This window comes from Emydura macquarii, unplaced genomic scaffold (genome assembly GCF_026122565.2).
Source record: "Emydura macquarii macquarii isolate MOO-44397 ecotype Brisbane River unplaced genomic scaffold, CSIRO-AGI_Emac_v2 contig_2676, whole genome shotgun sequence".
Lineage (NCBI taxonomy): Eukaryota > Metazoa > Chordata > Testudines > Chelidae > Emydura > Emydura macquarii.
In genome coordinates, this window is record NW_027132813.1 from 4,241,832 (window position 1) to 4,253,979 (window position 12,148).

Below are 12,148 nucleotides of genomic sequence, written 5' to 3' on the forward strand. Positions count from 1 at the left end.
CAGAGCTCACTGCCAAGCACCAAGACAGAAGGAGCCTGTCATGTACATAATAGAAGTGATGCACTTCAGAAATCAAAGGAAAAAGGGGCAAAGAGGTAAGTAGTGGCCAAGTCTTTTAACAACCTGCTTCTCTCCTATTCCTTTGAGAGAGAGAGACAGGCTGAGGAGAGGGTTGGTAGATCACAGATCAGGAAACCCCTTCAGTAGTTCCTTTGAGGGATTCCCTTGGGAAACAGCAAGTTCAAGAGCTGTTCACAGAGGAGTCAGAGCAACCCCCACAAGTGCTATGCTGCACTGTGCTGTGTCTTTCCCAAGGGAAAAGGAAGGATCCCTATCTGCTGTGCTGCTTCCTGATATAGAGTCCCAAGTGCAACATGCAGTGCAAACAGTCCCTGCCCACACAGCACAGGGGCTATTGCCTTGGATTGGCAAAACCTTCAAATGGAGGATCAGTGCCTATTTAACCTCTTCTCTGCTAGGCTCACCAGCCTTGCCGTTCAGCTGGCTCTGCAGATACAGCTACCCTGAGCATCTCCATTCAGACCCGTTAGAGTTTAACTGGCCTTAGCTTTTAATTAAGACAACAGGCTAAAGTCAGGCATGGGAAAAGCAGAGGCAGCTTCCCCCATTCCCTTGGAGTTGTGCCCTCTCACGCTAGGGCTGAGTTCCTTTGTACAGCTATGCCACGATCGAGTCCTGGATGTGTTAAAGGGAAGATTCAAACAGGTAATTAACTAGACGTGGTGGTCACAAAACTCATTGACTAGCACTAAACACATTTAAAAGGGAAACCTCCAGTAATGGGGCATACTTGCTGTAGCCCATCTTGTAAAGGACGGCTACCCTATTTGGTCCAACAGAGTAGAGAAGCAGCTTGATTTTTATAAAGGTCTCAGGGCACACCCTGAGCCTTCATTTAAAAATAAATAAATAAATAAATTGAGGTAATGGGGATCTTCAGTCCCCTTGCTGGCCTAAGCTCTGCAGGCATGAAGGTAAACTCATGCAGCGAGCCTGAACTGTGGGGGAGCTGAGCTGGAAGAAGCGTTAAGAGCTCAATACCACATGCCTGAAGCTGCCCCAGAGTGGTGCTTTCGTCAGTACATGCATGGGGCACATAACCAAGTTCAGAATACACGGGAAGTGAAAACTGAAGGATGCACCATACAGTCAGAAACTTTTGTAAGGGTGCCACAGAAGCTGCTTCTTTTACACCAAATTTCCTTCAAATCCCACCCAGTGGTACCTCTGGCCTCATTCAAATTGCTCACATGACACAAAACGGCAGAGAGAGAGACCATGAACTTCCACACCTGTGATAGGTACAATGTACTAGTAACTTGCTACTGATATGGCTCATCACTGCTTTCCTTGTATCTTATTAGTTAATCTGCAATGCTAAACTTGATTTCATCACTGCAAAGTTTCCAGCTGGAAGATAAGAGGAGGACTAAGGAATCTCCCATCACTAAGGTGAACCTGTGAGAACAGCCTACCACAAGGATATTTCTATTAAGAGAATTAGTTTACAGGACAGCCCAAATTAAATAAAAGGGGGGGAGGGGGAGGTCAAGGCTTAGGTAATTCAGAAGAGAAGCTGGGTTTAGCTTGCTAGGACAGCAAGAGAGATTTAATTAAATGAATTCCATGTTCTCTCTGCCTTCAGACTGTTCACATGCCAGATTTACTGAACTGTACAATTAAACATACAAATTAGGAAATATCCCTCTCTGCTTTCCATGTGTCTCCACTGGTCTGCGTGTCAGTATGTGTCATCCTCCACTCATCTCCGGTCACGGAGACTGCACTGTTTACACAGAGAATGCCAGTGGTTACTTTTCAAGATGGGGAAGAACTGGACAGACTTCTGCTATCATTGCACATACCAGGCTGCACACAGCCAGACTGCTATTCCAAAAGAAGCTGGATAGATCCCATCTCTGCGGACCCCACCTCCCACCCTTGCTCCACCAACTGCCATTTTAAAATTAAAGTGAAGCCCCTTTCTCCTCTGACAGTTTAATAAATGACACAGGATGGGGGTCTGGTTTGAGAGGTAAAATAGTTTACTTTTCATCCCACTCAAAAACCTCAGATCATCCTCGTTTTGCAGCAGGTGAGCCTGCTACAATTTATAGCCGTTTCTTCATTTCCTGGAATGCAGTACAGCAACTCTGCTGGCACAAGCAAGCATGGAGACCCCGGCAATTGCCTGCACTGTTCGAGCTGCTCACCTACAAACTCAACATGGCAGAAGACAGCATGTTAACAAAGAAATGAGAATTGGAGGAATCTTAAGTGAACCATTTCTCCCAGAAGAAGGGCAAGGAGACAGAATGTGAAAGCACAAGATCAAATTAATAAGACACTCCACAGAATCCATTCGCAGAGAGAGAAAAATGTGTGGTGTTTCCTGGGACACTGATTAAAGGAATAGGTATTGCAAGAGCATCCACAGTAGAGCCTTGTGAACCTAAGGAATACGACCTTTCCACTGATACAATTGTCAGCTCCTAATCTAGGTACTTGCACATTCGTGCCAGCTTTCAGGGTTACCAAGTTATAACAACAGTATGCAAAATGGCTGATTTACTGCTCTGCTTGGAAGAGACGAAGAGGGCTTGAAATAAAATATTTTCCCACTTGATACAGCAGAGCTCCTTAAGCAAGGCGTAATGATACTTAGAGCATCTTCCATCCAAGGATCTCCAAATGCTTTTACAAATATTCACTAAGCAATCCACTCAACACCCTTCTGCCCCTTCCTTATTAATGGAGGCTTATACATGGGGAGATACAGGCACAGAAAAGGCAAAGCTACAGGCCCAAAGTCACACAAGAATCAGTAATACAGCAAGGAATAGCAAGACGCTTAGTTCTCTGTTCTAACCACTACACTAGATTTGATTAGAGGAGTAAAAGTTTTGAAATCTGCTTCTCTCCCCCTTTTTGAATTAGAGCTGAATGGGCCTTGTCACCAGCACTGAGTACTCTTGGACAAGCATTCTAGCAAAGGGAGAGTTAAGACAATACAGATGCTGGGAAGATAAGAGAAAAGGAGTATTAATGCACTCGCGTTGCTCCGCACAGCTCTTAGTTTAGCTTAGTGTAGAGCACTAGAGGCTCAGACATTCAGACATTATGGATATGAGTGCTGCGTAAGTACCCAGACAGACACTAGGCTGCACTTAGTGATATTCTCACCCCGGGGTTTATGAAAGCGAGTCTTTAACATTGTTAACTCAGTGAAATGCCAGGTTTTCTAAAACCATTTGTCCAGTTTTAGGGATACAGGCAGTGAGGTGAATAAGCAGGATTTTCTTTTGGTGGCTATGCCACACCACCAGTAATGTGTCACAATCAAGGCATTCTATCCCAGCAATAAAGCGAAGCCTGCATCCTTTAAGTTTAATGTTCATACTGGTATTTGTTCAAGGTACCCAAATCTCAGCCAGATAAAGCTTTATAAGAAACACCCAGAAGTGCTATACTATCATCGTCCTGGTCTCGCTTAATGCAAAGGAAGTAAACAGGAGATATAGTACCAAATCCATAGGCCTTGACATACAACTTTGAAAGCCTAATGCATTTTTTAAAGTTCAAATTGCAAACTCTTGACAGTCATATAAAAAGATTCCATTCTACCTATGGCAGGATGACAGGTTGAAGTTGATAGATGATTCACCAATTCTCTCCCCCCAGCCCCATTTGCTTTGATAGTCTTAAAAATGACTGCATTTCTAAAAATCACTTCATCTCTGCCCAAAGTGAAATAGAACTATCTGCAACTTATGGGAAAAAACAAAACACAACCCGACCCTTTCCACTCCCCAAAGACGTAAACCTACTAAAACCCCGGTATGTGTATTACGTACTGATTGGTCACCCACCGATCAGGATCATGGGCCGGTTCTTCATCTGGGAAATGTTAAACATGCCTAGAAATAAAATAATGTACACAACTGTTAGGGTTTTTTTTTAAACACACACATTTTAAGTAATTTGTATTCATATTCTATTTATTCTTCTGCTCACTTCCACATTCCCAACCTACACACTAGGAAAATGAGAGCCCAAAAAACTAACAGGAAAACACCAATTAATGCATTACAACATAAAACATGGTCTGAGGACAGCATGCAAGTGCCCCAAGTACAGAGGAGCCATCATACAGTGGAGCCTTTTCCCAGAAAGTCTCCTATAACCAGAATTACACTCTGCATGTTACAGCAATCAAATAATTCAAGATGACTGGAGAAGCTTGGTCCAGTGGTTAGTGCACTAGCCTATGACTTGGGAGACCAAGATTCAATTCTCCACTTTGCCACAAACTTCCTGTGTTACGTGGGCAAATCGCATAGGTTCTCATTGCCTCAGTTCCCCATCTATAAAAATGGGGAGATTAGCATTTATCTGGCTCACAGAGGTGTTGCAATAATAACTACGTTAAAAGATTGTGAGACACTCAGATGCTATGTGATGGGGTGATTTCAGTACCTTAGACTGTCACACTGCAGCAGCAGCAATGGACTTTCACATTATAGGTAAACTGATTACACACAACTGTATACCTTCCAGTACACCTGTATAGCTTCCAGAATAAGGCAGGCTAATAATGAGATACCCCAGGGTTGGTACGGGGGCTAGCACTTACTAATGATCTGGAGGCAAAAGGGAACACTGAGTTGGCATTTACTGATGACTTCAAATTGTTCTAATTAGTAAAGAAAAGCTAGTGAAAGACTCCAGCTGGACTTAAAGTTTTGATTTACCAGACGGCATGATGGCAGATCCAACTGTGTTTGGGTAAAAGCTGTGCACAGTGAAAATTAGAGTCTATGCTCAGATACTGATGAGTGCTGAACTTGTAGGATTCCACTGAGGACATGAAGATGTCTGCTCAGTGCAGAGAAGCAGTAGTTTAAAAAAGTAACAGAAAGTTTGGGGGCTTTAAACAAAAGATTGGAATGACAGAAGATGAAAAATCTGGATTTACCCCCTCATTTGAGATCGAGCTCTCAGCTTTGGTCACCTCACCTTCAAATAGACTTACTAGGTCCAGAGAAAGATAATGACAATGTTTAGTGGCCTAGTGGGATTTATAAGAGAACAAAAGAACCATTTAATAAAGTTAATGGCAAGTGTATTTAGACCAAAAAAGGAAATACTTCCTCCCAGCATGAAGTCAGTGTATAGAATTCACTGCGCAAGAGGTCAGAGTTCCATAGTGCAGCTGAATTTTAAAGGATGTTAGACAAGATTTGTGAATAAAATCATTTGCATGAATGCCAGCCAAGTTAAGGATAATCCAGTGTCAAGCTTCAGGGTGTAAGTGCATCACCACAAGAACTATGAAGAAATTCTCCATCCCCAGCACAGCGCTGCAGAACCAGTTCATGTCTTAGAAGTTTCTCTCAGCTTGCTCTGAAGAATCAGTACTGGTCACAATCAGAAAAGGATACTGGACTAGATGAATCAGAAGCCTAGCTCTGGCACTTGTGGTCTTATCTTCATCCAAGTCTAATGAGAAGAAGTGGATTACACAGAACGCTACACAGTGGGAAAGCAGGCAAGGGAACCAGTTTGCATCTGTAACAAGAAGTTGATGGGTTGTCTCTAAATTACTACTAGGGATAGTAATAACCCAAACTTGCTAAGAAATGGAATTGAAAGTTTTCTTCTGTGCTGCTACACTTCCTCTTAAGTTATTTCTTTAGAATTTCTATAGGCCTCTGTGCTTTGTTTCTGAGATCACTGTGCCAGGGTAGCTGGCACATTAAAAGAACTGAGCCCAGTTTCATCCGTTCCAGTCCAGGTGCTCCCAGCAGGGCCAATTAAAAGGCAGGGCAGCACCTGAGGGCTATAAAGGGTCAGACAGGAGAAGAGCTGGAGATAAAAGCCACCAGAGACAGAAGGTGGTACCTGAGAGAAAGGCAGGAGAGCAGAAGGAAGGGCTGGGCTGGATGTTCTGGCGGAGGGAGTGAGGATGACCAATAAGGAGCCTGGCTCTGACAGAAGACAGTGAGGTATAGTGAGACCAAAGATTACGTGCAGTGGGATGATATGGACTGTGTTTTGGGACCATTGTCATGGACTATGTTGTTGTAACAAACAACACCTCTTCTGGAGACCAGTTTAAGTAAAGCCTGAAGTGGAGACATTTGGGTTACCCAAGAGGGAAACTGAGGTGAGGTGCCATGTGCAGGGCTACCTTGAGGCCACAAGGGGGCATGCAGGACAAGGGAACTCATTTACAGTCATACTTCAAGTTCTATTTACAACCCTGCTGAAAACACGAGTCACCAGAAATCCACACAATTGCTAGACAGCCTGGGTTCCAGCTCAGGAAAAGGTGAAGAAAACGTAACTTAAGAGTAACCTTGGAGCACTGAGGTTGGCCTGTCACTAGTTGCCTCATTAAGATCAGTGGCAGATAATGCTCCTCATCAAGTGGGAACCTCAGTGTCCCCTTTCCTGAGTCACTAAATATCCACAGAATAGATTTTCTATCCCTACTATCAAGTCTTGTGAGTCATCCATCCTCTTTTAGCAAAGGGCACTGTTTGTCCTCACCCCTCATTACTACTTGGATGCATTAAACATACCGGCATGCTGTTTCTTTTTTCTGCCCACTGCTGCTCCTATGATTTGAACCAAATCATCCTCGGAAGCATTGGACCGTAGGTGATCCCTCAAGGACACTTCTGAGTTCCCAAAAAGGCACACCTGCAATAAACCAAGGGGAGGTGGAAGAGAAGAAAGAGTGAATAAGGCTAGCTGGGAAACACTATTCCCATTACCACCAACGCCAGCATCCTGTGTGGAAACTGAGCAAAGCATTCAAATAATAAAAAGGCACGGTTATTTCCCAGCCAGGCATCTGGTCTCTGTAGGGTCAGGCACTGCTGTCTGGTCTCTACATAGCCCCTAGCAGTTGTAAGGGTGTTGGCAGAGTGGGGAAGCTGGGCAATTCCATACCCTTCTAAACCCTAAATAGGAGACACTGGCCTTTAAAGAAACATGTAAGAAACAAACCTTACAGTACTCACCAGATCTCCAAGCTCATTTGCAAGGAAGAACATTTCTAATGTTCATTGCTAGCATTTGACTGGGGCATGGAACAGAATGACATGGGATGGATTGGAAAACTAGTAATCCACTGCAGTACTGGGTCTGGATGATAGATCACTGGGTAACAAGATTTAGTGACCTGCTGGGCTCAATGCACAAAATTCAATTCAGAACAGGTCCAACATCTGGGGAGCCTAACGATGTTTTATTGTGAACCCAATAGGGTCCACTACTACCACCATTTACCTGAACATCAGGCAGCAAAGAAAACAACCTGGTCTATGGGAAAACAGCACCTACAGCTCTCCTAACATCTAGTACTCCTAAAGTCATCAGCCAGCAACTGACTTGAGGAGCATTTAGAATGGGACCATCTGGAAACACAGCAACCAGGCAAAAATATCATGAGATTTTTTTTCTTCCCTTCATCCCCCCTGCTGTTGTATGTCTTCTTGCACCTTGGCAAGGCTGAGATGTGCCACATCTGGTTCCCGGGGGTAATCCAGGAAGTGAGTGTTCAAGCAGGAGTCTTTTTTAAAAAGTCCCACAGGTACGGCTCCTAGATTTGAAGGTGTGCTGCAACTGCCGAGAATGCACATGAACTAATATGATGCCAATACAAAATTGCCACCCCTTTCATAGGATCACTTTGCCCCTGGGAAAGTTGCGTTAGCACAATTGTGCCACCTCCAGCTAACTTATAGGACACCTACTCTTTTGCTCATCAAATGGGCTTGAACATTGACAAATGGATCTCAACATACAAGTATTGAAAGGTATATGGGAAAAAAAACTCATCTGAAATGGGTGGTTTTGAACCTGTGATGACCGCTTACACATTATTTAAAAGAACAGTCCACTTTAGTCACATTTCTGTCCAAGAATTTTTTTTGTTTTGTTTTTAAGGTTGCTACATCAAATGTAACACTCAAGATTGTTTGAACGTAAAAATGAAGAAGATCCTTCCCCCTGCATTCATTTTCTGTATTTGAAATCACTTGGCATACAGTTAGTCTCACTGTAACCTCTGTACAGTCAGGGTCACCAGTGTGTCAACACAGAACACACGTTTTAAAAAACAGATAAAGGAAAATCTGCAAATGTAAGTTTGCAGGGGGACTCAGACAAGTATACCTGAAACTACTTTTTTTAAACCAACAAGATTTCACACTTACATTATTCTTTTAAATCTGAGTACTATACAACGGAGCAATTCTTTTGCCATCAATTCCTATCCTTACATTGCAATTTACAGTGTAGCTACAGTCAGCATCTGAACTCTCCTTCCCCCGTCCCCTTACTGCCCCCTTCCAGTCCATACGTCTCTAAGGCTATGTCTACACTGCCGGTGGCACAGCCAGCAGTGCAGGATTGATTTTGCGGGTTCGATTAAGTGGTAGTACAGATTCGTTCAATCGAACCCAGAAGTTGACGGGAGGACATTTCCGTCAGCGCAGCACAGTGGAGACGCCGCAGTAAGCAGATGTCAGGAAGTCGACGGGAGATACGCAAGTTACTGTACGTAGCTTGCATATCTCCCGTCGACTGCTGCTGAAATCTGCGGCCAGTGTAGACCAGGCCTAAAACTCACCCTCACTTTCCTTTCCCTCTCCTCTCCACTACCACCTCTTCCATCTCCAACACTGTTCCATGTAGGAGAAGCAATTCAACCCCCTATTTCAGCTGTAAGTAGGTGAAGTGAGTCTTGTTTCATTGCCTACCTTCAGGTTCCCATCTGCTGTTATTCTCAGCCGATTGCAGGATCCACAGAAATGCTCTGACATGGAGGTAATAAAGCTGATCTGCCCCTGGAAATCTGGTACCTTGTAAGCCTGAAGCAGCCCCGGGACAGAAGAATAGATCAGGAGGGTCAATGATATTTCCATTTTTTAAAAAATGGATTAGGGCTGTCAAACGATTAAAATCAATCATGATTAATCGTGAGATTAAAAAAAAATAGTCATGATTAATTGCAGTTTTAATCGCACTGTTAAACAATAATAGAATACCATTTAAATAAGTAAAAACAACGAGAGTCCTGTAGCACCTTAAAGACTGACAAATTTCTGCAGGCATAAGCTTTTGTGGGCTGCAACCCGCTTCGTCAGATGCATGAAGTAATGCAGATGAAGCGGGCTGCAGCCCACGAAAGCTTATGCCCGCAGAAATTTGTCAATCTTTAAGGTGCTACAGGACTCTTATTGTTTTTGCTGTCTACAGGCTAACGTGGCTACCCCTCTGGAACATTTAAATAAGTATTTTTGGATATTTTCTACATTTTCAAATATATTGATTTCAATTTCAACACAGAACACAGAGTGTACAGTGCTCACTTTCTATTATTTTTATTACAAAAATTTGCACGGTTAAAAAGGGCGCCATTTCAGATTTTGTTTTGGTGTGACCGCATAAGTGTGTTGGGGGAGCCCTGTCTCTTTAAGCAGAGCACTCAGGAGTCTGAATGCTTTTTCAGCCAGCAGCAGCTGCTGTCCACAGCACTCACTTCTCCTGAGCCAGCAGCAGACAAGCTTCCCCTGTTCCCCAACCCCACCCCAGCGGAGACCGAGTACACCCTAACATCAGCCCCCCCATCCTGCTCTGCGCAGCAGACAGACTCCTGGACAGAAGCAGCTGGGCCAGGGGCTGCTCCATGGGGGTTGGAGGGGGAGGAGGCAGGAGCAGCAGTGGAGGGGCATGCTGAGTCCAATCTCCAGAGGTATGCAATTAACACATTAATTTGTTTTGAGGTAATCACGTGCGTTAACTGCGATCAATTGACAGCCCTAAAATGGATTTGAGATTTAAATTAGGTACATTTTTCTTTTTAAAAAGAAATCTGTTTATTTGAAATGACGACAACTTGTGTGAAGGCCGAAACTTATTGTATATTAAAAATGTTTTACATAAACAAAGCCATTGCATCAATGACTGCTCCTCAAATGTTAATGAGTCTAAAGAGTGCCCAGTTTTGATTTTTTTTTAAATTATATACAAAATCAGGGGAGAACATCTAACTTTTTGACATCAACTCAAGCTTTATAAATGTCAGGGTCATGTACTGCATTAAGTATCTATATTATTTTTGGTCTTTGCAATGGAGGAAATGCTGACATTTACATTTTTTCAAATGTAGGTACTTTCAGTTTCTGTTGTAATGAAGGCACTTTTTGTTTCCATTTAGCTAGCAGTGCAGACAGTATTTTCTTCATTTGGACTAGTTCATTCAAAGATGAGAAACTGATTGAGAGTTGAAAAAGCAGGAAAGCTTGTTTTCCTCTTCCAATAAATATATGAACCAGGTGGGAGAAGAGATCTGTTAATTTTAAAAATGGAATGAAATGGAGATCAGATTTTCAAAAGTATTTAGGTGCCTAAAGATGCAGATAGATGCCTAGAAAGATTTTCAAAAGTGTCTAAGCAGACTAGATGCCTAACTGCTTTTGAAAAAAAAAAAAAATCAATGAGAGTTACCAAAATACCAAATGCCAAAATACTTTGGAAAATCTGGTCCCATGGTGACCAGATACAACCCATTAATTCACTTAATTCTTCCTTTGTTTAGTAAATCAGTTTAAATGCATGACATGTTTTGATAAACTTTTTTTTCCTCATGTATCCAGCATATTTACGATGCTTTTAATTTAAAAAAATTAAAATAGTGGTTTTGTGTATTTTTAATTGTATTCTAACTTCCATCCAAATGCAGCTTGAGAAAAGCCACAAGTAAAATAAATTTTATCTTACAAATAAGAGATGTCACTCTCCATTTTCAAACATAATATAAAAATTAAGAATCTGCACAGATGTTTGTTTAAGCAATTATATTGCTTAACCAAACATGTAGAGGTAGTGTATTGTTCCGGCTAGCAAAGAGTACCAAATTTAGTGTAAAGGCTATATGTAGCTGCAAATCAACATGTTTAATGGTTGTACCAACCAACGAGAATGAACCTTTCTTTATGAAGAGGAAGAAATACAAATACAAAACAAGATTACAATTGCTTTCTTAAATCAAGGTTTCATGTGTACTGATTTAAATCATGATTAAAAAATTGGTGATTTAAGTCAGTTTCACTTAAATTAATCCACACTAAAGCACATTGGTCTAAAATCTTAACCAATATATGTGGCTGCCTAGCAAAGTTGGTCCAAGTTCAGATTTCTCCTCCCAGGAGATTAAGACCTGTCACCTCTAGATCCCTGGTTTGAATCAAACCTGAGATGGGAATAAAGATATGGTTAGAGAATACAGGTCTAGTATTACTCACACCTTGGAAAATCCCCAAGGCTCCACAACCAAAACCCTCTCTCTGGATACTCCCCCAAAAATAAGCCCTAATGTGTCTACCATTGACACTCACAGCTGACAGACAAGCAATTGTAGGTTCCTGGTGTTTCTATGGGTAAAGTTAATGATTGTTGCTCACTGAGGCTGCATGCATGCAGTTTGATCAATGAACTTGGAATCATTACATACGTGGCTATGGATCATTGTGCTGCATGCTAATCCTCTTTGCTCTAGCTATTTCAAATACAAGTTGTTGTGCACTCTGCTGAAGTATTGGGTCTCCCTTCATAGTGTTATTAGCCTGCACCCACCTTGGCTGTGCTGGAGACCTCACAGGACAGCTTCTCCAAGTCAGGCCACCTCTGTCGTACTGTATCCAGCATCTCCTTATAGCTCACCATCTTCTTGAAGTTCCACTTGTTGCCTAGGATTTAAATCAGCAGAAATTTAGACATGGGGAATTTTTAAATAGGAAAGAACACAAAGTCCTTTTACCTAGATTTCAGTGATCCCTTTCAACACCCAAAACTTGAGGACTCATATTCACCCTTCTAGACTTTAGCAACCTCAGACAAGTTCTAGCAATCCTTGTCTCATCGGGTAAGAGGATGCAATTAACTGAACCAACCTAGACATGTCAGGAAGGGCTGGGGTTCAAAGAGACCATCAGAATAACTGTCTGTGTTGAGTAAGTGGCAATGTGGGCCCTACTTTGGGGGCTCTGTATCCACTAGCCCTGGCACAGATTTGTGGGTTATGCCCTTGTGCTGGCACAATGTAATGCAGACA

The 12,148-nt window shown here is 42.4% G+C and overlaps 1 protein-coding gene across 3 annotated transcripts in view; it reads right to left on the minus strand.

The window, feature by feature from the left end:
- MOCS1 (molybdenum cofactor synthesis 1) overlaps positions 1–12,148 on the minus strand; it is a 54,365-nt gene that overhangs the window by 5,678 nt on the left and 36,539 nt on the right. For 2 of the 3 annotated variants that reach the window (XM_067564781.1, XM_067564780.1), the window contains 4 exons: positions 11,671–11,783; positions 8,793–8,903; positions 6,606–6,726; positions 3,876–3,938 (listed from right to left, as the gene is read on the minus strand). In XM_067564781.1, the coding sequence (XP_067420882.1) occupies positions 3,883–3,938; positions 6,606–6,726; positions 8,793–8,903; positions 11,671–11,783 (401 nt within the window). In that variant the 3' untranslated portion in view covers positions 3,876–3,882. The remainder of the gene's footprint in view (positions 1–3,875; positions 3,939–6,605; positions 6,727–8,792; positions 8,904–11,670; positions 11,784–12,148) is intronic. The other variant, XM_067564779.1, reaches the window with a different exon arrangement.